The following is a 26,589-nucleotide window of genomic DNA, read 5'->3' as shown; positions in this document are numbered from 1 at the left end:
TTCCATTATAGATCCTGTTTAAGGCCCGGTAGGAATCAGATTTTTTAATAACTATATAAAACTTTGGAACTAAAGTAGGGAGCAATGTGTTTTCATATGACTGTACAAAAAAGAATGTAAGTAGTCACTAGCTTTCAAAAGTTGAATCAGTGCCTTAGTAGTGCAGTACCACTGGTGGCCACTACGTGTTAGCTCTGATTGACTCCCATTCAAAAACTGCTTAACCTCTCATCATAAAATCATATTTCAATCATTCACTCAATAATTCTACAGTTGAACAGATATGAAGCTTTATAGATACATATTTTGTACAGTCAAGTGTCACTCTGCTCAACCTGCTTGTTCAATAAGGGTAAACCAATATAAAATGTAGATTTGACATCAAGTGTCGGCTTGTTTAGACATTATATTGCATTCCTGCTAGCTCCGAGGCTGTATTTCTTGTGCACAGTCTCTCAATTCTAACTTCAGGGTAGAGTTTTTATTCTCAAACTTAAGGATCAGCCTCTAAAATCACATCTCAGTTCATTTTAACTCTTCATAACAAAATGCAAAACACACCTGTGCTTTTACACATTAAAAAATGTGTTACTTGTGAGTTTCAAAGGTAAAACATGTCTTTATTGTAGTGACTTAGAAAACACACTGCATGTGAATATCGAATAAACACACTGCTGAATGTATCTGGATGTTATTTGTTTATTTAAATGAATTACTCAAAAAGGGGTTGGATTTTGGTTAATCAGATCTTGTATTTAAAGGTGCGACTCATTTACGACTCATGTAAAGTCCATCTTAACCTTTTTGGCCATTCTTGATTTATTCCCTTCTATTTGATGGGAATGGGAGAGCAGTCCTTCCAAGATGGTGCCTGCCCCCCCCTCAACATGCAACAAATATAGACTGAAGTACGTTAACGTCCTTTAAGTGGCAAAGTGGCCATATTTATTTCTTATTTACAGTCTACAGCTTTGTCAAACCAACAATTAAAAACTCGAAATATAACTTAACAATTATATGCAACCGATATAAACTACAAGTCCTAACAATGAGCCAAAAATAACCACGTGTTTGGTATAATAATTAGTGAGTTGTTCTGATTAACAACTCACAATTAAAATCTTTAAAATCCAAGTCAGGTATGTACTGTTACAAAGAGAGATAACTTAACAGCTTAATGGGAGTAGTTCCTAACATTTACGGATATTTGAATTGATTATCCCCCTCGTTTTCGGGAGGGAACTCCACTTCATTCCTATTCATTGATAAAGTCATAGGGAAACTGCGGTTTTGCTGAGCTCTTTATAGCGCCACCGCTCCGCCATGTTGGCTCAAATGCCTGAAGCCCGTATAGCGAACCCAGTAACGGACAGTCGCCAAAATGGAGGACAACGGTGCAGTTTCATAACTCATGAATAGGAGGAGCTAGGATTTTTGGAAGCTCTGTGTAGCTGTGCTTCCGAGCATACGGGCGACAGCGTAATAAAAGGTAAACCAACGGCCGGAAAGTAGTGTCGAGCCGAGGGGGAAGAGACTGGGAGTGACGTCCCTGGATTGTTGGCTTCAGAATACTTGAACCCGGCAATTAGTTATACGACGAGTGGATTGTGTTTGCATCTCCGATAATACGAACTCGTAGCTTTTTTTGGGGGATGTGGAGATCACCGTGACCCACCTGGATCGACCCTGTGCTGATGTACAACACTGTCCGCAGGGTCTTTGGGGGGCATTTCATCCGCTGTGAGCTCAACATTCAAGCCCGTTCAACAGTCGGAGGGAGCGGGCACAGCGGAGGAGTAGTTTTTAAAGACTGACAGCTCCGTGAGCTTCTCTGTTTTTAAGACGGGAGTTGCGATACCGGGAAGCTTTGGGAGAGGCGGGGCCGAACCGGTGAGCTCTCAAACTGGATCGCTGAGCTCCCCCTCCACCCCCCTGTGCCGTTTCCCCCACAGCGACGCAGCGTTATTTTTTTATTTTTTGTGGGGAGGCGGGGGGTCGACGAAGGAGGCAACAACTGGGAATAAGAAACCTTTCTTTTGCAACTCTTTGCTGGCTACCCTGCTGAAGACAGGAGAGGTGTCTTGTCAGTTATTCCTGTCAAACGGTCAGCTGCTCGTGGCCTTCGTTTCCCCCCCATTTAGGAACATATAATCAGCTTTGGGACGCATATTTTGGGGGGATAATTTATCCCCAGCCGGGGTCGGACCATGGCGGACGACGACATTCTCTTTGAAGATGTTTACGAGCTCTGCGAGGTCATCGGCAAGTAAGTGTTGCATTGCTGGCTTATTTCACTGTTTAAGGCTTTCTAATTAGCCCCTCCTGGGGTTTTGTCACGCGCGCATGTGCACGCTCACTCAAGCGCTAAAAAAACGTGTAGGAACTATATGTGTTATTGTGGTTATTCTAAGGGATTTTTCAAATCAATTTGACACTCTTTGTAACTATAATTTCCACAAAAGTGTAGGCCTTTTCCATAAACCCCTTAAACACAGGAGTAGTGCTGCTTTTCATGAAGGCAAAGACACACAACACCGTTACATTCCAAGTTTTATTGCTCTGGTCCAACATGGATGTATAACCCGTCGTTACAGTCGCGGTATTTGTCATCTTCCCGCACGGTTTGCGTGTTACGGTCGTCCAAACACACGTTACCTGGCATAGTTCCGTGTTCTTTGATCCAGTGGCAGTTGGCAACTCGCTGCAGAGATTAAAGGGCAGGGCACAGACCATCATGACTCAGGCACACCGCACATCTGGTCTTCATTAGTTACTGAAGGTCTAATCCAGACTACTTGGAGAAATGTTCCCTGCATGGGGAACATGATTGCTATATTTTTGGGAATGTTTTGGCACAGCAAAAATGCTAAAAAAAAATCTACCGTGCTTTGTGGAATAAGAGTGTTCTTCCAAGGATGCATTGCATCCTCTGTTACTGTTGCAGCTGCAATTTAACAAGCACGGATGAGCAACAAGAAGACTGAACATGCACCCACTGAGTTGTGTGCGTGAGAGTGAGTGAGTGTGTGCCGTGTTGTTGCTACTCCCTTTTTGTAATCCTGTATTAGACATCAGGGCAGTAACAAAGCTTGGCATATCAATAGAATTAATCCCTGTAATTATAATCCATTGCAACCACATAGATATAGATGTGATGTTGCGAGTGTTCCCATGCTACTTCTGTGATGTTGATTTTTGAAAAACCTGGAGCAGCAGCAGGTCCAGTTGTGTGGCTTTGTTCTGCTGCAGTACGCTCACCACACCTGGGACTTCCCAGCTTGGTGCTTCACGAAAGGAACAGAGGATGAGAAGAGGAGATGCACGCTGTGAGGGACAGTCGCTCTGTTTTGATGAGTGGTGCATATCTATTCATGGGATCTTATTCTCAGCGTGGCCAATGATTAACGAAGGGTGTCATCCAAGCTGCTGGTCTTGAGTGAGTCACTTCGGTGGGCGTGTTAACGCGAGCTTCACCTGAATCAGGAGCTCGCTCGGCCTGACAGATAGGCAGGCAGTCCGAGCAGGCTGACTAGTTCTGGGACTTCCCTGCTTGTGTCACAGAGATGGTTGACAGTCTGACAGGGCGATAAGACCTGTAACGCATCCTACATGTTTAGACAAGCCTGAAAACGTTGTGTGCTCTATTTATCCCACACATTCACAAGCAATTCCTTTCTCTCTCATTCAAACTCTCACAAGCACGGCACCAAAGACATCCCGCTGCTCTGTCTAATCTCTGTCCTTTTATAATGTAAAAGCATAATAATGGCCGTTTAAAAGAAAGCCCTCAACCAAAGATCAAGAGGAGCAGCCACAAATAAAGACACTTGGTTCCTGAATCCCAGCTTCGCTCGTTGTATTTAACAAAGTGTCTGTGATTTACAGTGTGTGGGGGGGGGGGGCGAGAGCAGCCTTTTATCGGCTAACCTGCTGTTCTGTGTGGAGAGCAGCTGCAGCTTCTTTCAAGACTCCACTGAAGAACCGGTCGTGGCCTGTGAGCCAGAAACGGGTCAGAGTAAACCAAATGACAGCACCGCAGTCAGGAAAGGCATTACTCTAAAAGCCCAACATGCTGGATGTTACATAGGCGTGTGTGTTGTCCGGGGTTAGGGACATGTAGTCGCATATGCAGGCCTGAATATACGTAAATATTTTGAATTGTGCTCGGAAAAAGCCGCTGTGTAAACAGAAAACAGATTTCAGCTATGCATCATTTGATTGCTCTTGTATTTTTAAAGCTTCAACCTCAGCCAAAAGCCTGTCTGTCACCCACGCGTGTGTTGTGTACACGTGTCACGTTGTTGTTTGCTGGGATGTCACCCGTCATGCCACTGAGTCCTGAGGCGCCAAAACAAGAGGACGGGGTGCGAAAAAGGAAATGGAGATGTTAGTGGCAAGAAGCGCAGAGCAAATCTGGAAGGAGGAAAAGTGAGGCCGCACTGGAGATGGGACGACTGAGGTCAGGGCCACAGTGGATGGAAACAGTCCATTAGTTTGACTCACACATTAGGAGACATCCTGTGGCCTCAGGCCGTGCACTTTTCTAGCTCATCCTCAGAAATAAGTTGTTCGTGTGAGCCTGTGTTTCTTACAGCAGGGGAGACAACGCAGCAGCCCTCCACATAAAGACGAGGACTGTGTTTGTTTTTCATAATCTTTGCAGCTCTGGAGCCAGAACCGCACACTGTCCTGTGGTTTAATTTGGTTGTAGCATCGCAGTGCCTTCCACTCTGTGTTAACAGCACCGATGCCACAGTCACAGGCCATTGAGTTTATGCAGCCATCCATAGGGTCATGTGCTGATATCTTGTGTGTTAATGAAGTGAGAAAGGAGAGTTCATCCTTCCATGACTCCCCTGTCCTGAATATTTTGACTGGCTGTAGGTTTAACAGTTTAAATTCTCCTATACATCACTATAGTGCTGATATGCTCCACTGTGAGTAAAATGAATTACCCTCTATTTGCATACTTCATGGCCTAGGAGGACACTCGAGGGTGCCGTACAAAGCCTGAATGTCATTATAACTCTCTGCCCAAGCAGGTTGGTGTGTATGTGGAGCATGTGTCACTTTGTGCTGCTGTGTGGTCGAGTGTCTTCGTTTTGCAGGAGGTGACACGAGGAGGTAAAGCCCGAGGCCTGGCTCCATCTCATGAGCATTCACCTCAGGGAGCGAGCTGACATCACCCTGCAGACCACTGGGAGTGAAAAACCTTCTAGTTTAGTTTCACTGCTGCCTTTTCATCTCTCCTGCTGTTTTGCTAAGGCGCACCTTTTCTGTGTATTTGTTTTGTTTTTTCATTAAAAAAAGGTTTTCCATTTGTGTGTTTATGTAGAGGCATTTGCGCCTTAATTAAACATCTGAAACACTGGCCTAGATCGGGCCAGGCAGCTCCACTACCAGAGCCAAGTGTCTCACAGAGCTGGCCCTGGGGCTTGTTTTGCTAATGGTGGCTGGCTTCTCCTTGCAGATGCCGAGCATTACGAGCCTCATTGTGTATTGATGGCCAGAGGTACTCGAATAATAACCCACCCATCCACCAGACCTCTGTTTGGTGGGTCAGTAGGTTAAGCATTGCTTTGTTTACTTAGTAGGACACTCTTGATAATAGTATCTGCGTTGTGTGGGTATGGTTTGCTCTGTTGTCCCCTCTGAGTGGTTTCAGACTCAGGATGTTCCTTCTCCAAGTTCTGCTCAGCTACATTATAATTGTCTTCTCACATATGCAGCGAACGTTGACAGATTTGATACTTGCGATGATGCAAGCTTCCATAAAACTCTGCAAATATAATCACATGAGAGATGATGGGAGTCGGCAGGAGAAGACAAAGTGGTTGCCACTCCTTTTAACTTTTTTTAAAAAATTCAATCACTTTCAAAGGATTTTCTAGGAGTTCGCAGAAGAATTGGCGCCTGCAGCTGTAGTGGGAAGTTAATTGGTTTGCTGAGACCAGTGAATTTCACAACCTCACAAAGGAGCCCAGACACCAACTGTACATCAGCGGGTTCCTTTGCTTGGCTGTTTTTTTTTTTTCATTTCTTCCAGATATCAGCCGTGTTTACATCCAGTTGTTGTAGATTTCATGCACACTTATGATAATTAGTATGATTTACACGTCGTTGTAGTGTCTTCGTGTCACTGGGCACTGAGTTTTGTTTAATGTTTCTATTTAATCCAAACTTTCTAATGCAGGACTTTTTAAAGTGTGTATTAAAATACGTCATTTAGAGGATACCGGTTCTAAAAGTGCTAATTGTCAGATGAAAAAAGGAAAAAAAACTCAGCAGCGAATCCCCCGAATAAAGACCCGAATAAATCCGTTTTAATTGGGAGACTACACTACTTACTGAATAACATCTAATTAAGAAGCGCATTGTTCTTCAAAGTGCCTACGATGTGCTAACGGTTGTGACTGAATGGGGGCTTTGGCCTCGTGGGAATACATACATGGCGCTGTCACTAGGGGCTTCGCCTGCACTGTGTGTGCAAGCTGCTCGTATTGTATGATCTCAGGCTTTCTGTTGGGGTTTGAAGGAGAAAAATCTGCTGCAAGGCTGCTTTTTGCACGCACAATTACACACAGATGATGTAGCAGGGGGATCTTACACTGAAGCACTAAAATATTTATCCCATCCTCATCAAGCGGGGGAAACACCCCCAGCAGGTTCCAGCATCTCTCTGTGTGCTGCATTAAGTAAATAAAGCTACGTTTAGTGTTGAGTCTTGCATGAACAAGCTCTCTTCTTGTTTGCAATAGATACTTGTAAAACCGGAGCGCAGTTTCTGTGATTTGATGCTCGTGTTCAGTGTGGTATCGCGGCTGCTCCGCAGGTCAGAAGAAACAAAAAATGCAAATGATTTATTAGTTTTGTTGATGTTCTAATCAGGGAGGGGGGGGGGGGCTGTATGAGGAAATGCATGCAGGAGGGAAACAGCCCCCAACCACATGATATTTACAATGATTGTTGTCGGACTAACGTGTTTGCATGTCTTTTGAAAGTCCGGTGTTGATCGGAACAGCACGATAATTCAGTTCATTCTTGTGTCATGTAAGCCCGATGCTGATGAGTGTTCCTGAGCCCATGCAGTGATTTCTCTGACAGAATCCTTCCTGTCTTTAACGCAGCGCTGCCTGAGGGCCTGGAGATCACAGGCATCCAATTTAGATTTTCGGCCATGTCCCTCGCGTACAAAGATGTCTCCAGGTTCCTGTTTGATGACGTTAGAAACTGTAGATAATGAAATGGCTGAAGTCGCTGACCGTTTGCCAGTGAACCTAATTAGTTGCAGCATGTTCCTCCAGCTGTTTATTTAAAGTATCGCTAACTTTTCCAAGCCTTGTGTTGCCCCCGTCCACATTTTTGAGACGTGTTGCTGCCTTCTGTTTGTTTTAGTTTTTTTTTATTTCTCTTTTTGTCCATCCGACACCGGGTTCCAACCTATTTTTTTTTTTTTTTTTTTGGGTTGGGATTTGCGCATAGTTTCCAGTAAACACACAGTTTGACAGACATTCATTATGCTGTCGCTGGTTAATTTTAAATCAGCCACCTATGTTTGTTTTGGCACCTCACAGAGAGCAGCATAAACAGCTGTTATCCAGGGAACCACTTCTCACGTCTTTGTTTCCGCATCTTTAAACTGCAGGCAGGTTTTTTTTTGTTGTCCACACCCTTCCTTGATGCACGTCGAGTAAAATTTAGAAAAGAGATGTCATCTTTTCAAAGCAGCACTGCAGATTATACAGATTGGGAGTCTTTTAGGAGGCACAGGTACGTTTTCAGTGCTTGTGCTCGTGAGGCTTTTAGGGGATATCTGTAAATTTTAGTCACAGAAAGTTACCAGGGCCACACTCTATACCAGCGAGCTCTTTGATACTCTGCACAGTATCATCTGTTTATCAGAATATTGACTTCCTAATTCCTAATTTTGCTCACCACTCTCCTGTGGCTGGAACTTGGAGTGAAATTCTTCTGGTGGCTCCAAATCTGGCTTTTTGGATTGCACGCGGCGGCTACCTTTTTTATGAGGGCATGCACTGTCTAGAAATGCTTTTCAAGATGAAACCGAACATGCCGCCTGCTGTTATCTAACTTCCTGGACTGCAAAAGCTTGGATATTCACCCCAGGGAAGAGAGGCTTGTGTGTTTCTCCTCATGGGGACTTGCATTCAGGAAGGATGACTGATGTTTTTATGGGAGCAGTAATTATTTTCAGATCATGAAAACTTTTGCACAAGTTCCTGTGCAGTAAGTTAATTATTGTTGTATTGGGTTGGGCTCCATGTTAAATACACATTTGCAGAGATAAGTGCAGCGGTCCTAACAGTCTAAACTCCCCGCACACTGTTTTCATTGAATCCAGCGGTGTTGGCTTGTCACCTAAAATGAGAGATAATCTCTTTCCGTTTAAAAAATCTGACAAAATGGGCAGATTTATTGGTCTAAACAAGCAATCTGACATGTTTACTGACATTTAGTTGGGTGGTGCTGTAGATGGACGCCTCCTTTTGCAGCCTCTGTTGATGAAAATTTGCTGCAGGGCTGCGAACTGAGCACGAGACTCGAGTCTTTCAGACGCCGTCACACCAATCGTTTGTTTTCTTGTGAAATGATAAACAGCAGATAGCAAACATCTTATTCCGACTCTCCCAGCGCTTTACATGCGGTATCGGCTGCGTTGATGACAATTATGTAAAAGACCACGATGGTTTTTGTCAATAACTTGTCGATAACCGTTGGCCACATTTTTTTCAGTTGTTGGTGTTAACAGATGTGTTGTCTGATCTCATAAGCTGCTATGTCACTCACTTTCATAATTTAATAATCTTCTCATTTAGACTGTAAACTAAGGAAATGGATAAAGAAATAGTCAAAGTGACATATTGAGTCTGATCCGGCAAACATTAGAACAAACTGTAATAGAAGCGCGAACTATGTTGGCAGGAAATTTGAGCCTTGTATTTTCATCGCAAAAGGGTTCAATATACGTCATAAACATGCTGATCTATTCAAGCCTTTAGGGAATAGGTCAACAGTTTAACAAGCTGTGTGAATATGCCAGGTTAACTGGTTTGCATTCATAAACATTTTTTATTTTTTCCTGCTCAAACTACACGTAGTTACCAATAACTAATATTCATCACATAATTGGGATGCATGATGAGGGATCCTTTTAGACTACACAAGCTTTTTCTTTCTCACGTTGACAATGTAAAACAAATGCAAGAGATGCTGCTGATCAACTGGAAGTCGGGCAACATGTCGGGCAAACAAACATGTCACAAACGTGAGAGCTATGCGCTTTATATAGGCTAACATTTTTATGAACTAATTTAGCACTGTTTTGTATAATGTGACCCCCTGGCATTGTATTGTATGATATTAATGTTCTGTGTTTTCACTAATTGTAACTTCTGACTTTTCAATAAAGTTTGCTTTTAAAATTAATCAATTTTATTTTTTTAAATCGATACTTTATCAGGAAACAAAATATCGATATCTTTCGCAGTGTCGATAAGATTGCTCAGCCCCAGTTGGCAGAAGCTACATCCGGGTGTTTTACTTTTTCTTCTGGGTGGAAATGTGCAATATGGTATCTCACGTTCAGAATCTTCGACATCCCCTAATAGTCAGATATTAAAGGCACTCAACAATTTTCAGGCTTTATTATCAGGATTGCTGCTCATTGTGTTTCTGCCAATGGGTTAATCATTTGGACTGTAGAAAAATGGGAGTAGCTGGAGGCTGTGAGGCTGATGAAATCAAAGCTGTTCTCTTGTGGAGACAGCCCTCCACGCTCAGCCAGCTGTCCTGTCCGCTGTACCTGCCCTGAGCTGGAAGCAGCCCCTGATGAAGAGCACTGAAGCGTGGCGGGCTGTGCACGCACCAACTGACACAACTCACCAGTTACACACGCTGTTTTGTCTATGTGGGCACAAGTTTGTGGTCACAGCAGGTTTCTGTTGGCTAACCAGGGTGCAGGCCTTTCATTAATGCATTATTTATGAATTCTCTTCCCACAGAGATGTCATGTATGTGTGTATGATTAGTTTTAACAGTAGGTTTGACGACACGTGGACACAATTCTAGAGAGATGGTGAAGAACTCTGAAGTCACACGCAGCAACACAGACTTTTACATGCTCATTTCCTCAGCTTTTTTGGATAAAAATGATGTCACTGCAGACCAAAATTAGCGTAGTTTTTTTTAAGCGACTGGTGGTTTTTGGTTTGTCCAAGTCGGAGGATAGAGTTACCAGAAGCTGCCGAGGCAGCCAATGGAATTTTAGAGCTGTTTTTTCTCTCGCTTCCTCTCTTGCTTCCAGTTTATTTTCTTTGCTCCACTGTTGTTGAGTTGGGTCCCTTTCAGTCGAAACCAATTTCCATGCTGCATGCCAAAACACACAGAGTCACCTGGGCTTCAGCGGTGGCCTCCTGGAAAATATCACCCACCGTGTAACACACAGAGAAAACACATTTCCACTTCAAGCCTTAAAGAACGTGTCCTGGAGTTTTGTTGCTGCAGCCACAGATATTGCTCTGAAAAACGTATTCCCTGCCTGCTTAAAACATCAGCCAAAACGGAGGTAGATGTGAAACGACTGGGTTTAATGTCGGACATGTTGGGTTTAATGTTGGACATGTGCTGCTCAGTCAGTACTGCTTGTAGAGTGTTCAGATGTATGAGGAGAGAGGTTGCTAAGAAGCCCCCCCCCCCTCCACTAAAGATGGCTTCCAGAGATGCTGAAGCATGAAGCATCTGCAGAGATGAAGGAGTTCGTCTCCGGACACTCGTTTCGCGTCGTCTTTGTTAGAAAATCAGCTCAATTTGTTCCTTTATGTTCTTTCTGTCTCTTGCAGCCTCCTGCCCTCCAAACTCTCTCTGACTGATGTGTACAAAACACAGTTTTACTTAAATAACCTCTATTTAACAAGGCAGGTCAAATTAGATCAAATTTATATGTGCAGTAAAAAGTGATAAGAAGACGCACTGGCTCAGTCCTCATGCTCGCACAGCCTCTCTTCTCATTTGGCAGTCCTTGTCTCTGGCATGCCTATGATGGTTTTCTGTATCTGCCAGACTTATAGATCCTGCTATCAACTATTGCTAATAAATAACTGCGGATGAGGGCGGTTTCCACATGACTGAATTGTGAATAAGACGTCTTACAGTTGCGTTTTAAGCGGAGCTGAATAGCTTAATTGAACGTCAGATAAGGACCAAACAATAAGACAGTTTTATTGATTAATCCAATTTTTTTGTCCCCCGCAACTGGAGTAACTGATTTCTGTTTTCCATCTTCAGCACAGAGAGAGATTATGTCTCTGAAATCGGCTTGTGTTTGGTTGCACTTTATATGCAAACACAGTTTCAGTTAAATTCATAAAGGGAAAAGTAGTAGTTTATTGTTTAAAAAAGGGGAAACTAAAGAAAAAGAGTGCTCTGTTTGTGCTCCAAAGGTGTAAAAGAAGTAAAGCTGCTGTCATTCCCGTGTTTTTCTTCTGTCGAACAGCGAAATGCATCAGAAACTTTGACGAATAATCACTCCCTGCTCGATCCCATGTTGTTCCCATCCCAAAAACACTGACCAACATTGTTGAGTAGAAGGTCTCTTATTTGATTCTCTGACATCACACTTGATATGTTGGACTGTGAGCCTCTCATTACCCTCAGTTGGTACACAAAGACACTGTGCTGTCGTTTCAGATTATTTTCCAGTGACGTGGCTGCCACTAACCACAACCTTCAAAACAAGAGCCAAAATCTTGGGTCTGTGTTGCTGACAATAAGTATTGAGAAGAATCACAATGTCAAGACTACTATGCGGTTGTGTGGCCATTACACTCGAGGCAACAAGGAGCAGAGAGCAGAGTTAGCCCTCATATTCTGTTAGCCTGCCAGGTATTTACAAACCTATAAAGACTTCCAGACACTAACAAGGTACTAGCCCATTAAAGCTTACTGTTAATTGGAGGAAAACACACTCGGCTGCTTTGCTTTGTTGCTCCTGGGGGATTCGTGGAAGTGTGTGTTGTGACTTGCAGATGTGTTCGTCTCCACGGACAGTGCTAATGCTACAATTTGTGTTTTGTCTCGTACATTTGAGCCGTGAAGTTTGCTGACAGCTTTTCTTCTGTTCCAGCATTCCCCGGATATCTTGACATCGAGCAGAAATTAAAATATTTATTTTGTTTGCATTGTGGTGGATTCACACACACACACACACACACACACACACACACACACATCTAGGTACAGGCTGTTTAATGTTGTATGTGCAACTTGTCTGCATGCTTTTAGTCCGCGGTTGCGTGTGCATTTAAGTGAGTCTGATGTATTGTGATGCTGGCCCCCAGTGCAAGCCGTAAATGCTCCATTTAATTTAATTCTTCAGTTTGTCATTATAGTTTTTGTGTGAGATATATAGGTATTAATGGACTCCTCGGAGAGAGGAAGTGGTTGTCTCATGTGTAAACACTTATCACTCATTGTTGGGCAGCCTTCTAAAGAATATTGATTAGAAGAGAAAGATTAATTATTTCTAAGAGGAATGTACAGACATAACGAGTTTCATCAGAACTGTTTGTTAGATCTTTGGATACATGCAGAACCCTGTGTCTCTGTGTTGCAGGAACAGGGACAGCACGTGCCACTCTTTTTAACAATATATTGGGAAGATATTAAACGGTTGCCTGCTGGATGTGGCACCACCCACGGAAACGGATTTTAAAGCGTGCTAAATCAGAGCAGTAGATGTAAAAGAGATAGAAGTGAACATTTTGATTCGGGAGGACCCCGAACAGGCTGCAGCCACATTTAGCAGGGGTATTATGTCTGTGTTGACATATTGTCTGACAGATGGGTGACACATGCTCTGTGGCCCGGCACCATTGTAAGTGCAACTGGGGATTTGTGACCAAGGAGCAGAGCAAGAAGAGTAGCTGTGTGGAGCAGGCTGAGTACCACATTGTTTTTTTTTCCTCTAACTGCCTTAATCTCGCAGTGTCATGCACAGTTAGACACAAAAATCAGAAGTTAGACACTCAGTGGGACTCAGTTGGGCCTGGGTCCTCTGTCAGATGGCTGAAATTGTTACTGAAAATCAGCCAATTCGGACTACATATCAACTCACTGTCACTTGTTTTCCAAATTCTGATTTTTATAACCACAGTGTCTCCTGCCATAATTACCATTGAAGTAACTTTAAGACGACGTCCCTGCAGTTAATTTGGCAATACTAACATGTACGATGATCTCCCACAGAGAAAGTTAGAAAGTCTTTGGGACGCTCTCTCACGCAGTCTACAGCTCATTTCTACAGACGTACTGTAGTCCATACCTTGATTCTACTTCTGTGGATGTAAACTGTTTCAGGTGAGGTGGTTCAATTAAGTGGCCAAGTGTAACTGTAGCTTGACTCAACTGTGCATGTAACCGTGCTGATTAGCTATCACTTATTGACACAAAACACCACAATTACAATTCAAATTATTCATTTAAGAGGTCTTCTGACGACATCAAGTTTGCTCTGACAGCCTGGCAGATTCTAACTGAATTTAGTATTTATGAAGGCTTAGTTATGTTTTTACTATTTGCATAAAATTCTAATAAAACCCCTATAGGTGGAGTGCTTCCTATAGAAGGATCATGTATTTTTTCCCCCCACCTTTTGTCTTTTGACAGACTGATTTAGCTTTGCACTTGTACTTTTAAGTCCTGCTTAAAAGCTAGCTGTAGCACTGGAGATGTTGTCTGCTAATGCAATCCTCTACTTTGAATCGGTTCACACCTCAGAGTTGACTAATTCAGCTGACATCAAGATATGAAACTGAAGGAATAATAGATTTAAAGCTCTTGGTATAAGCTTCAAAAATCTCGTTGCACTCTGGAACCTAGCAACTCAGATGTATTGACATCTAAATGAAAAGTTTCTTTAGATACTCAACTGAAGATTGGGTAGAAGTTGATGTGACTCGGCTCTGTCAGGCAACATGGCTGACGGGCCACAAGCCACATGATCTCTGAAGCACGCATCCACCCAAACTCATCACAAAGCGTGGGCTCACCGACTCTTTTGTGTCACTCCTACTCCCGGCCTTGGTAAGAGCCTCGGCTCCTAATTGTTCCCTTTTTCAATCTTGTCAGTAAATTAAACAGAGCTGTCATTACTCATTCTTCTGTATAAGTCTTCATAGAACTCCTTCCTATACAGGCGTTGGATGAAGTCAACATGAAGGATTGAATTAAAGAGCAGTAATGCTGTTGGCCTTCTGTGCCCTGCCATCTGAAGCTCTTTGAGGAGCTGACGGCCTTCAAACTGCATATGTTCTACGTGGGTGAGATGAGGAAATGTGCTAGAAACTATCCCACGTCTGAATCTTATCATTTAAAGCAGCAGCATGCAGCTTTCATGCCCTCCCAGACACTGCTGAGCAGTTTGTGTGAGCAGCTGCTGTTAAATAACTGCTTGTATGTTCATTTGGCCTGACGTGGTCGGGTTATTGCTTACACAGCAAAGCCTTCACTCCACATATGATGGAGGGTATGACTGGCTGGCTGTATTGACAACATAACACCCAGTCTTGCAAATATTTGTGGATATCTGTGGATACACCTACAGGCTGTTTGCTGCTGGGGCTGGATGAGCAGGAGTGATGGGAGGATGAGTTGAAATCAGGTGCTCTCTGAAAGAATGAGTCACTGGTGGAAGGAGGAGGAGAGGAAGGCAGACTGCCGATGCATGATCACACAAGTTTGGGCTCTGGTCCACTGGTTCAGGATGGCAGTGTGGCATCTGCTGGAGTCAAAGGAAGTATGCCCAGCGGGAGCTGTTGTCCTTATCATCCTGGTTTGGGGGTATGAGGGCGCCTTCAGATGGGGCTGATATTCACTCTGCCAAGCATGGACGATATGAGGGCTCATTTGCAGTCGCTAACAGCTTTGCTTTCCTCTCATTTCCCAGCAGCAGTCTTTATTAAAGTTGACTGAAAATGTGTTTTTAAATCCAAGCACACAAAAGCAAATGCCACAAACGATATATAAGAGACTGTGAACTTTCTCTGCCTCTTTGCGCCCATCATAGTGACGTAACCGTCAAAATGGAGTTGGACTGCTGCAACATTGTGTTTGTCAAATGGAATTGAACGAGAGCGTTGTGATATGCCAGTATGGAGGGAAATGTCGATTATAGTGTTGATAATACACTTATGGTGATATTATGATGTGATCTGGGTTGATAAAATCAAAGCATTATTGAATGTAGATTGTTGTTTGTACAAATCTTTAAGTTTCTTACCTCCCATTTAAAAAAAAATAAATAAATAAATAAGCCCCCAAAAAATCTGACATTGATCAATTAATCTGATAGCAAGTTTAATTATAGATATGATTGTGAAAACATTATTGTGAATGCTTTTAGCTGCAGTCATCCTGTAATGAAAATCAGAAATTCAATATTTATCTTCAAACTTGCTCAACATTTGGATGTAAAAACATACCGTAAAGCCACACATGGCTCTGAAAACTGTATATTTCTCTATAGGAAGTGGATGCAGCTGTAACTGCTATTTATAGGTACAGTAAGGAGGGTTTTTTTTTTTTTTTTTTTTGCACGTGTCAGCTGTTTCTTTCTGTAGATGGACAACAAAAAAATAGCCTCATATTGACCATCATTTGGGTTGAGTAATGCTAGTTTTGGTAGATTACTTCCAGAGATGAAGTAAATGTGTTTTCAGGCTAGAGATGAATATTGATTTTTGAGGAGAAAGGAGCTGAAAGTTGTTTTTCCAATTTTTATACACAGGTCAGTTATCATACTAATATATATACACACACATACACAAACCCTGTGTTAACTGCACCCATCAGCAGTTTCCTTATAGCTTTTTCTTTTGAAAAGCTCTCCTCTGTTAAAGCATCTGCTCAAGTGGAGCCTGCAGCTCATTGTGAGATCACATTTGTAACACATGCTCAGGCGTACACACGTTACATTTGTGCATGGAGAGCTCCCCTCAGCTGGGGTCAGGTTAAACACACACACAGGTTTTTAAACTGAGAGGAACATATGCTGGTTAAACACTTTGCTTCTTCACAAGCACTCTGTTGGATAAACAAACATCACACATTCCTGAGTCCGCTGTCACACACACACGCACACGCACACACACACACACACGAACCCATATGGTTGCCTACACAGTAACGCAGCACTCTGTTCATCTCTTAGTGTTGCCCTTTGCTGCCACGTGTGTGTGTGTGTTTGCTAAAGCACTGGAAGAGACTGAAGTGTGTTTGTGTAGTGTGATATCTGGGGTTTAGGTAATGTTTACACATAATGAGCCAACATTTGTAATTAAATCTAAAGCGCATTCAGCTTTACTCTCATTTCTGCATGCATCTGTTGACGCCTCAGGCACAAAACTTATGGGAAGGCCCACGCTTTTGTGTAGACTGTGACCTTTTGAGGCTCTCTGCAATTATTCACATTAAGACATTATTCAGGAAAACATCCACACATTAGCACTTTTTACACATTCATGCAGCGAGCCTGCGCCTTTTTCTCTGTCTTGTTCTCTTTGGCATTTCATTATGAAAAATGCAGTAGTAAAGGTGATGTAATGATGATGCATCAGCTGAGATGAAAGTGGAAGCGTTCTTCCGCCGTCGATAAAACGGGGGAGATAATTGCGGAGTTGTCCAGGCAGTCGGACATCAAAGTCTCTAACTGTCGGGGCGATAACGGCGGGGTCAGAGATGTGTGTGTGTGTGTGTGAGTGTTGTATGTTGAAGCTACACTATGATCAAAGGCGAGTTTAACAACCAAGATGATGCAGTGACCTCTTATTTGGAGCCATGTTCCTGTCAGTTTTCCCATCAAAACCTCATAATCAAGTCCCTTGCACCAACAGGTTGATGATGTCACCACACACGTGCATGTGTAACCTGCAAGAAGAGGGCTTATTTTCAGCAGGTAGATTCAAAACTGAATGCATGTATGAATGAGGGATTAAACAAAGTGAGGCTGTAACAGATTTTTGCATCAGCCCTTGCTTCCACTTATTTTTGCCCGTTAAAGTTAGTCAGTGAATTAATTAGGTCCGAATGACTCTGCTAAGTCTGAAAACTTCTTTTATCTTCTTTGTCATCCATTTTCTTCAAATTATTTGCATATTGTAATGATGGTCAAAAGCAGCCGGGATGCTCAGCTGATTAATTGTCAGTTCTTTCTTCTCCAGCTGATCGTCTCTTTCATTTTTAACAATGAAACTTAAAAACTTTGCCCAAAAAAGGTCTGAATTCCTCTGAGCTCAATCACCAGTGAAAAATAATAGTGATATAGTAATGCATTATCATGTAAGGAGGAGGACAGCTGAAATTCTCTTAAGACTTCAGACTGAGAATACTCGGCTTTTTTTCCCTTGATAAACAACTTAATCACATAATTGCTCAGCTGAATTGTTTCTGAATAACTTGAATCAGCTACTGGATGACGCGAATCATTTCCCACTGATTTGTAGTAAGCAAAGAGAAGAGGTGAAAATGTTATTTAATTTCTTTGCTCATCTTGTTGCACCACAGTGTTGTGCTGGGAAAACCAGGATCCTGACTTTCTCATGAATTTTACTTTTGACACTTCCCACCTACCTGAACATTTTTGCAGACCATTCACAACTCCATCTGGTAGCAGCCTACAGTAGCAGTGGGCCTCACAAAAACTGCTATGGAAGGGCTCAAAAAAGTCCAAGCTGTTTACCTGGCCTCCAGACAAAGAGCCCACCACACAACTGACACGGCTAAATCCGGGGTACCACACACTCCGGGACAACCTCAGAGGTTTTTCTCGACTGGCCGGAGCTATTTTGGTGGGCATGACTCATTGCTGGATCCTTTTCTGAGGAGCAGGTTTGACCTGACGTGCACAGGAGGTGCACCTCCTGACATGAACCCTTTTGGAGAGTGAAGTATCATGGAGAAGGATCATTGCCCCTGTGGTGGGAACGAAGTAATGGGAGTCTTGGGTAGGACCCTCCAGACGTGCCTCGTCTTTATCCTCGTGGATAAAGTTTCTTTATTTGAAGTGTTGACATCACTCTGTGTCATCTTCTCTTTCATCGGTGTTAAAAGTAACTACTGAGAAGAAAGAAAGAGTTGGCAGTCGTGGGTTTAAGTTGGTGCCACCCTATTTATGCAAGGTGTACGTGGTCTCTGCACGTAACTGGGGGGGTTGACTCTTTGGTGTGTATGTGGGCTAATCTTAGCTTTAGCTTTGGATTAAGAGACATAAGCACATGACTGGTGTTACAGGGCGGAGCAGTGCAGCAACAACAAGCCGTAAAGCAAGAGAGGGACTCCGATCAGATGGAAAGATGCTTTTAAAGTATGCACAGAATGTCGGAATTATGTCACATTATACTTTAAAACGTCACCCACATTTATTTTTAGACCAAGCGCGTCTTTGTAAGCTTGCAGAAAGATGCTGATTGCCTCACTTCCAGGCACCCCCCCAACAGAGTTAATTTGGTGTCATCTGTGTTGAACTTGTGGAATAGTTTCCATTAGCTGTAACGATAAATATCATTTGCAACACATTGTTGTGTCCTCTGCCTGTGCAGCGTTTTAATGGTTTGACAAGTCAATCCAACTTATGTTAATTCATTCATATTTTCCAAATATCCTGGAACTTTAGCTCTGCGTTTGGATGGAAATGTTGCTGTTGAGGTTTCTAAAAAAAGACATTATATCAGGATTAAAAAGACATAAATATCTCGAATATTTACTTTTGGCCTGTTGTTGTTGGCAGTGTGGCCCCAGGTTCAGCGGTGTAATTTTCTCAACACAATCCCAGCTGTCATTAAACTATTTTCTGAAAACATCAGAGCACTTAGTGTGCCTTCCTGCTGTCATGCAGCTACATTTATAATTAACGACAAGTGGAAACAAAAAGTCCTATCCACAGAATAAATTACAGCTTCAAGTGGGACGCATCCGTGTTGGTGTCTGACCATACGTCTATGCTGGCAGCGAAAGCGATAGACAAAGCAACCAATGATTACTCATTTCAAACGAGCGGCTGGAGAAAATTGAGCAACGACATTTAAAAGAAAAGGAGGAAAAAAAGACAGATGGCAGGTTTTACACTCGCAGCCAATAATAACGCAAGCTTTTTACCAGAGTTGCAGAATGCAAAGCGGACTGTGCGATGATGTTACTTCGGACTGCTGGGTGATGGTGAGAATAGAAAAGACGGAGTCTTTGACCATCAGCAAAGCAAAAAAACAGATCAAATATAGTAAGAAAATTTTTAAGAGAAAATATTTTCTGAATTTTGGTGGTTTTCTTTACTCTCTTACAGGATATTAAATCAGTTTGTTCTAATATTGTATTAACAAAACATTTAGTTCATCAAGAAAATAATCTGTGAATAGGTCCATTAAAAAAAAAAAGAAATCAAAGTTGCAACTTTGATTATTAGTATGACAAATAAACAGCCCAGTTCAGGATAAAGTGAGGATGTCTTGTTAAATGGTGAAGAACATTGAAAATGTAGTGAAAAGAAGGAAGCGTTGCACAAACTGGCACTGTGGCTCCTTCCAGCAGGGCTGTGCTGAGGCGGGAGGCTTTTTCAGAATGGGTCGGCACAATGTTAAAGGATTCTTACAAGGATCTAAAATCACGGTATGAAACATGGACCTGTCTCTAAAGTGCCCCGAAAAGGAACTCCAGAGCCAGTTTTGTCGGTAAAATATTTCTCTGGTTCCAGCAGTGCAAATGAAGTGATTCAGGGACTAGGTTCCCCCATAAAGCTCCCGGTTCCTGGGGAGAGTTCTCGCTGTCCAAAATAAGCTTTGTAGAAGCACAGGTCATGTGTGGATTTAGTGTGTCTTTCATGTAATCCCAGATAGATTCCTTGATGTGGGGATCCATGCCATCTGCTGCAGGACTCTCTCTGTACCAGAGCTGCACACTGACAGGAAAACATACACTACGCTATATTGTTATACATTATGATGAGGACATGACCTTTAATCTATAAACAATATAAACAAACACCTTAAGTATATGGTGCTAAATGAAAGCTGCATTCCACCTCTGCACCTGCGCTTTTGTTTCTCACTCTTCAGTATAAAGTAGTCCTCATTTATATAGTTGTGCTTCTCGGATGTCTGGCACTCCAAATAGTCTTTTGTAATTCTGACAATGCCCACATTGATTTAGTTATGACTACAAAATGTTCATCCTAATCCACAGATGGCACAGAGTTATCTTCTTGTCAGTGAAGAAAAGTCTTCATGTTTGGGTTTAATGTCTGATGCATCCCTGATGACACCGTGTGATTGATGAGAATCTCAAGGCCTTTACTTCCTAAAACCTCTCCACAGTGATGTAAGTCAGCATTTTCCTCTTGTTGTTATCTACACATCAGCAGGCCCAGCTATGGAATATATTTAAGCTCTCTAAGCTCCAATTCCTCCACATCACAGATGGCTTGAGAAAGGTCCGTGAAACCCGCCTAGCATGGTGGGGATGACCAGTTAGGAAGTGTAACTCAGACTGAGGTTTTATCCTCCCTGCGTTTTAAGAGTGTTGAGCAGATTTTCTTGTCATTATTACCCTGCCCTTTGACACTGTCGGTTCAAATAGGGCAGCAGGCTCAGCGCTAAGCGTTTCCAACACCAACAGATGCTGACCTGGTCGAGGTCAGAGCTTTTCTTTTCACTTAAAGGTCTTGCTTAAGTGGTCACTTTAGTCTGTTTACAGTACAGATCGGGTCTTTTGTGCATATGGGAGCTGTAATCACAGAGCTGGCCTTTATTGTTAGTCAGAGAAAAGCTTTGGTCTGATCCATCAACTGGGTTTCGTGCTCCTCTCTTCTGACTCACCTGTGCATTCAGTTTCTTTCAGGCTGTGCTCCCAGACAATTGACTGTGATGCATAGATTTTGTGTATCCTGTGTGGAGTGCTGATTGGAACTTGGGCGCTTGAGAAGCATCACTGGCACGCAGATCAATGCAGCCTCTCAGAAGAAATCCGATACAGCCCTCTCAATTGTGGTTTTGCCTTTTGAAAAGATCTTTGGCCAGATGCGTAAACTATATGTAGATTCATGATTAAAACTGCGGGTACGCAGAGGCAGAAATGTGCATATTCTTTTGTTAGTTTGTCACATGTATCCAGACACACTGTTTGCGCCACAACTGCATGTGCGTTTTAAGGAAAGCGACGCTAAAGGAGAAGCACTTTTCACCATCTCCCCCTCTCCCCATCAGGGTTATTTTGCTGTAAAAACGTGTGTGCGCGGGGTCTGAACGTGGGAGGTGCTTTTTCACCAGGTATTCTGGAGCCGGAGGGGGCGCCACAGGGTTTCTGTGTTTATGAAACACAAATCTGACATCTGGAGTTTGAAGCAAACATGTCAGACTGTGCATCAGGATGCAGATTCACCACCCAGCTACAGTTTAAGAATAATAAATGCGCAGGATATGACAAGAAGAGGAGATTTACAACGCACAACACAACTATTTTATTGTGTTGGACTGACCAAAATTCAGAAATTCGGACTTAAAATCAGCCCATTGGGCTCACATGTCAACTCGCAGTCCCTTAAAGCCTTTCCAGACTGCTCTCATAAAAGTCTGATTTTATATTTTGTCTGTGGAGTGAGTTCAGCTATATTTACTATATAGGCCTATACGATGAACTCGTTAGATGCGACAGAACATGGCCACGTCGGCTGTTCCTGTTGCACAACTCAACTGTGACCATGCTGAGGTTGTTTTTTTTTTGGTTTTCTTCTGCGCTCACGACCGACTGAAAGCGTTTGTAATTATTTCATGCCATTGTTTTCCCTCGAGGTCGCAGAGCTTTAGAGTATATTTGTTCCTCTGCTTTCATGTAATGTCACTCTGTCACTGTTGATTTATTTTTTTTCTCCTGTTACATCTTTGTTCAGCCTTCAGACCACAAAACTTTCTTTTCTGTTTTGTGCAAAAGAACAAAATGGTTCTCAGTTCTGTGTTGCTTAGACATTTGGCAGAAACGGGCAAACTGGTGTCTAACTGTTTGGCAGGGCAGCCGAGTCCTGGAGAACTTGTAGAGCTGGCAGAAAGAGCTGGCTGAGCTCCGGACAGGCTGAGGCGGTTCTGAGTTTAATGATAATTGGGATGACTCAAGCTGGTACTTAAAATGTAGCCAAAGCCTTCATTTTCCTGATATACCGCCGCTGTTAAGGGTATGGTTATTAAGGTTATGGCTCAGCAGGGTCTTCAGGGGCATTCACAGTACTACAGATTTATGCTATTTTAAAAGACTGCACAAAAACAGACTGTTATAGTTTGATGGCAGGAGTTTTGTGGTTTCAGAGTCATGTGAATAGAAACCTGGTTATAAGATGAAGTGTAATAGGACCCCATCTGCAGCCAGCGTGGTCCGATGTGAAATTTCCAACAATTTATCCAGATGACTTGTGGTACATTGGATTCATTATGCTCACAGCTTAAGACTCTGTATTATACGCAGCACAACAAACATCTTTGGCCTTCGTTCAGCTTTGTAACTCTTTCACGTTAGTAGCTCTAAAATCTGACGCTAAGAAACGGCCCTGACAGACCGCACGATGAGCAGGAATCGCCAAATTCTTGGTGACATTTACTGTGACACAGAATGTGACGGAAATCACAGAAAAGATGGCATTCCTGGCCTTTTGTTTCGCTCGACGGATACAGTTACAGTGTGTATTCAACAGTGGAAAACACACCTATTCTTACTTAGTTACACTAACAGAAACCCCTTTTAAATATTACAAGTGTTGACTTTAAGATGTTAATACTTCATTATCCATCAGTTCTGTCTCATTATTCCAATGAAACTAGCATTTCATCTGCATTAACCAAGACTTGTCTCCCGATTGAAAAGGTCTCGGAGTAGAACAGTAGTGGTTGGACAGTCTTGGACGTCCCTTTTCCAGTGAAAGCAGTGTCGACTGATGGAACACAGTTTAATGCTACGATGCTGCACATCTGCAGATGGAGAGTGACAGAAGTGTGAATGGGCTTTTTCAGGGCGGGTCAGCCAGTGCAGTGAACATAACGGCTCTGTGATGGCTTTAATGCATTTAACTGTCCGGTGCACGCTAGCCTTCAACGTCTTTCTGCGCCTGAGGTTTCCAGAAAGGATAGAAGAAGATGGGGTTAGGTTGTTCGAGGAAATGAACTATAAGAGAGGCATAAAATGGAGAGGAAATGGAAAACAAAGGATGATACAAATTGGAACCATTAAAGATCCTCCTCAGTCTTGCACTTAAAGCAGATCACATCAGTGTGACATCTGTTAGCAGTGCTGCTGTTTTCTTTCCCAGTGGGAGCTCTCTCTGTGGAACAGTAACAACGTGGAATAATAAGATCCCGTTTCTTCAGTGTCAGCTTATTGGTGTCCATCTTCCTCCGAATGTTTTGCCCTTTTAAGTTTTGGCTGCGATGACAGGATCACCGCAGTTTTTTTCCTTTGACATAAATCAATCGATGTGGATCCTTTTTCATTAGTCTGTTCGGTTTTCATTCCGTCCTCCACAGTAGACTTGACAAATATGCCTTCCTCTGTGTTGCTCCTCTTCTACTTTCCTCAGCCCTTCTGTTCCATTTATTGAGTATTTTAGAGAAGTCTTTCCTCTGTTTTTAGGCACCTAAATGTCATCGCAGCACGGTCCCGACTTGTGTGTGGGTGTGAATTATGTTCATTCTTTTCCACTTCTCACTTGCTCTCATTCTGCTCTTTCACATCTCTTTGCTCTCTCTTTTGGGGCAGCACAGTGAATTAGGTTCAGGACACTGACCAGTGAAATGATCCCACACGCACAAAATACCCCAGCAGCTCAGTGGAAGTCTGGGAGCAGTGTTACGTAAGGAGGCTTAGAGCTGAAGTGTGTGTGAAGTTGGAGGAGACGGGGAGGAAACCTCATTCCCTCGATTCATTTGAGCCCTGAGAGACGGGACTGCGAGGCGTTGGGAAGTGTTAATATGTGGGAGAAGGATTAATATAACACACGTGCTCAATTATGTGCCTCAGCGTTCTGATCTTTGATTTCTACGTGTATGTCTGCATGTGCCTGCATGAATTTTTTGCGTGCGCAATCTTAGCTCGGTGGGTCATTAACTTTTATGGACTGCAGCCTGAGCTCAGAGGAAACAGCCGAGCCAATCTGCTGACCACTGTGCATATCCACTCCGCAGAGGACACAAAGTGCACGCAAACACACAGTCACCATTTAACCCTCCCCACCATCCATCTCAATCCTCAACGGGTTGATTGCTCAGAGAAATAATACCGGGCTCTTCATCGAGGAAAGACGAATTCGTGCTTGTTTTATCGGTTAAAAATCCAGCAGCGTTTCTGCTGCACTTACCTCACCCTTTCATCATTTAAATGCACTGCAGTGTTAATCAAAAGTACTATTGATTTAATTGATTTTCCCGTGCCAAAGCTCTGCAGTGCGAGCTGCGTTTTGGAGCCGGGCTCGATATATTGGAGGATGCTGCGGATTTGGCGCCAGTTTCCGCTCCTTATGCCCGAGGATCCGAATGCTTTGTGGTCATCTGAGTGCTTCCCAGTGGTGGAATCAGACGGCTGTGGTCGGATTCCCTGCTGAGAGGCTTCAGGCTTTCAGGAGGTCTGCGTTTGGTGTGATCAGAAAGGCATTCCTGCTCTGTATTATGAGGCTTTGTTGCCGACCGCTGTTTGAATACAGACGGGTCGAAAACTATTCAAGTTATCCTACATTTGAAAACAAGTATATGCAGCAGTGCCCAGGCTTTTAGCCCCGAATCATAAAGAGTAAAGTTAGTGGGTGTAACTGAGATTTTATTGGATTTTTTTTCAAGCTGTTTTTATTTTTCTGAATTGACAGCAGCAGCTGCTTTTCAACCCTCTTGAGGTGTTTATTATTGGCATAATTCATCATTTCCCTCCTCTTCGCTTTATATGCAAATCTCGTGTGCACTTGGAATCCGGCCTGAAAGCTCACAAATTGGACCAAATGAAAAAGGCAAGGCAGATAATCATGCCTTCTGTTTATAATTTCACAGCATTTTATTAATGAGAAAATGCTACCCTGCATCAGCAGAGTTGATAAAAATGAGATTGCTGCCCTTGCTCTTAAAAGTGATGCGTTTAACTGTTTTTTTTTTTTTTTTTTTTTAAGGCCTAATTACGTATAAATGTAATTAGTTTTAATTGGCAAAGTTAGCAAACAAATGAGGCTACAGAAAGGGCGCGTTTGTTATCCCTGGATTTACTGTATGTCTTTGGTTCGTTTGTGCTGCTCTTATTAGGAACTCATTACCAATAATCAAAACATTTATCCCTCAGTGAACATTTTACAATTTGCTCGAATAAAGACAGTAAATGTTTCTGTGATGCTATCAGGGTAACAGATTTTAAGACAGATTTAACCGAACTGTAGTGATCAAATGATTAGTTGTTGGTTGCTTTGATGTGATGCCTGTCATTTCACCTTAAAGCTAAAGGCATGACTCATAAATCTCTGCACCATGTTTCTGCTCAGATTTAATTGTGATTGTGACCAGAAGTGTGGATTTGTCTCTGCTTATCGATGCCTGTTGAGTTTCTACTGAACTGTGCCTGCTGGATTTTCAGCATGGCTCCTGATAAATGATGTTCAGCTCTTTGCCCGGAAGAATGGAGACGTCATCATGATGAATGTCACCGTGTTTGCTGCACAGATAGGTGGCCGCTTCAGCAATCAAACCCATCAGAAAGGGAACGTAGGATAAGCCTCCTTAACTTTTGTGTATCAAACAAAAAACTGACACTGGACGTACAGCCAATTGTTCCTGAATTACAGCTGTTAATTGCAGCTGTCAGCACACGTTGTAACGATCTTAACTACAATAACATTTATAGTGGTTATAGTGTCACACTTATCATAAGCATCTATGTGGTAACAGGATATCTAGATCAAGCTTTATCATGAAAAATATGGGTCTTCTGGGAGTATTAAACATGGCACAAAATGGAGCTTCATGACAAAGAATCTTGAGGCACCTCGTGATTTGATTCGATTACCATTCAGAGGCTGTCGTGGAATTATAAAACATTGCATTACCAATGCATCATGATGCACCTCTCTGTCTGTACAGGGCTCTTCTCACCGTGTGACCAGGTTCCTTGAAAGGAAAGCATTTGTAGCAGATCTGCAGCCAGAGTCTGTGTCTGTGATGAATTTAGATCCTGCTTCCAGGGTTACATCACGCCGGGCTGTCCTGTAAATACCTGTTCCGTGTCCCGTCTCTGAACTGTAATCCGTCAGGGTGCTAAAAAGAGCTCCAGAACACCTGCGGGCCTGAAAGTGGCAGTCGGATTGTGTGCGCTCGTCTATTTTCAGGCAGCGCAGAGCACAGGTCGACAGATAGACTGTGGTTTTGTGTTCAGTCCTTAATGAGTGAGAGGAATTTGTTTATGGCTCCTTGCTGCGTGCTAGCTCACACTCACTCCAGAACACACACACACCTGCCCGTGGACCTACACAGGCCTTTGTGGAAGTTGGATCAGCTGCAGGCTGCTTCTCTCGAGGACCTT

The 26,589-nt window shown here is 42.9% G+C and overlaps 1 protein-coding gene across 17 annotated transcripts in view; it reads left to right on the top strand.

Moving 5' to 3' along the window:
• The first annotated feature begins 1,445 nt into the window (after positions 1-1,445).
• caska (calcium/calmodulin-dependent serine protein kinase a) overlaps positions 1,446-26,589 on the top strand; it is a 124,604-nt gene continuing 99,460 nt past the window's right edge. For 12 of the 17 annotated variants that reach the window (XM_075480149.1, XM_075480147.1, XM_075480145.1 and 9 more), the window contains exon 1: positions 1,447-2,266. In XM_075480149.1, the coding sequence (XP_075336264.1) occupies positions 2,208-2,266 (59 nt within the window). In that variant the 5' untranslated portion in view covers positions 1,447-2,207. Of the gene's footprint in view, positions 2,267-26,589 lie in introns of all 17 variants that reach the window. The other 5 variants (XM_075480148.1, XM_075480146.1, XM_075480141.1 and 2 more) reach the window with 2 other exon arrangements.

The sequence above is a fragment of the Odontesthes bonariensis genome, chromosome 12, assembly GCF_027942865.1.
Source record: "Odontesthes bonariensis isolate fOdoBon6 chromosome 12, fOdoBon6.hap1, whole genome shotgun sequence".
In the NCBI taxonomy this organism is placed as follows: Eukaryota; Metazoa; Chordata; class Actinopteri; order Atheriniformes; family Atherinopsidae; genus Odontesthes; species Odontesthes bonariensis.
Note: the sequence above shows the minus strand (reverse complement) of the source record. Positions and strands in the feature narration are given on the sequence as shown.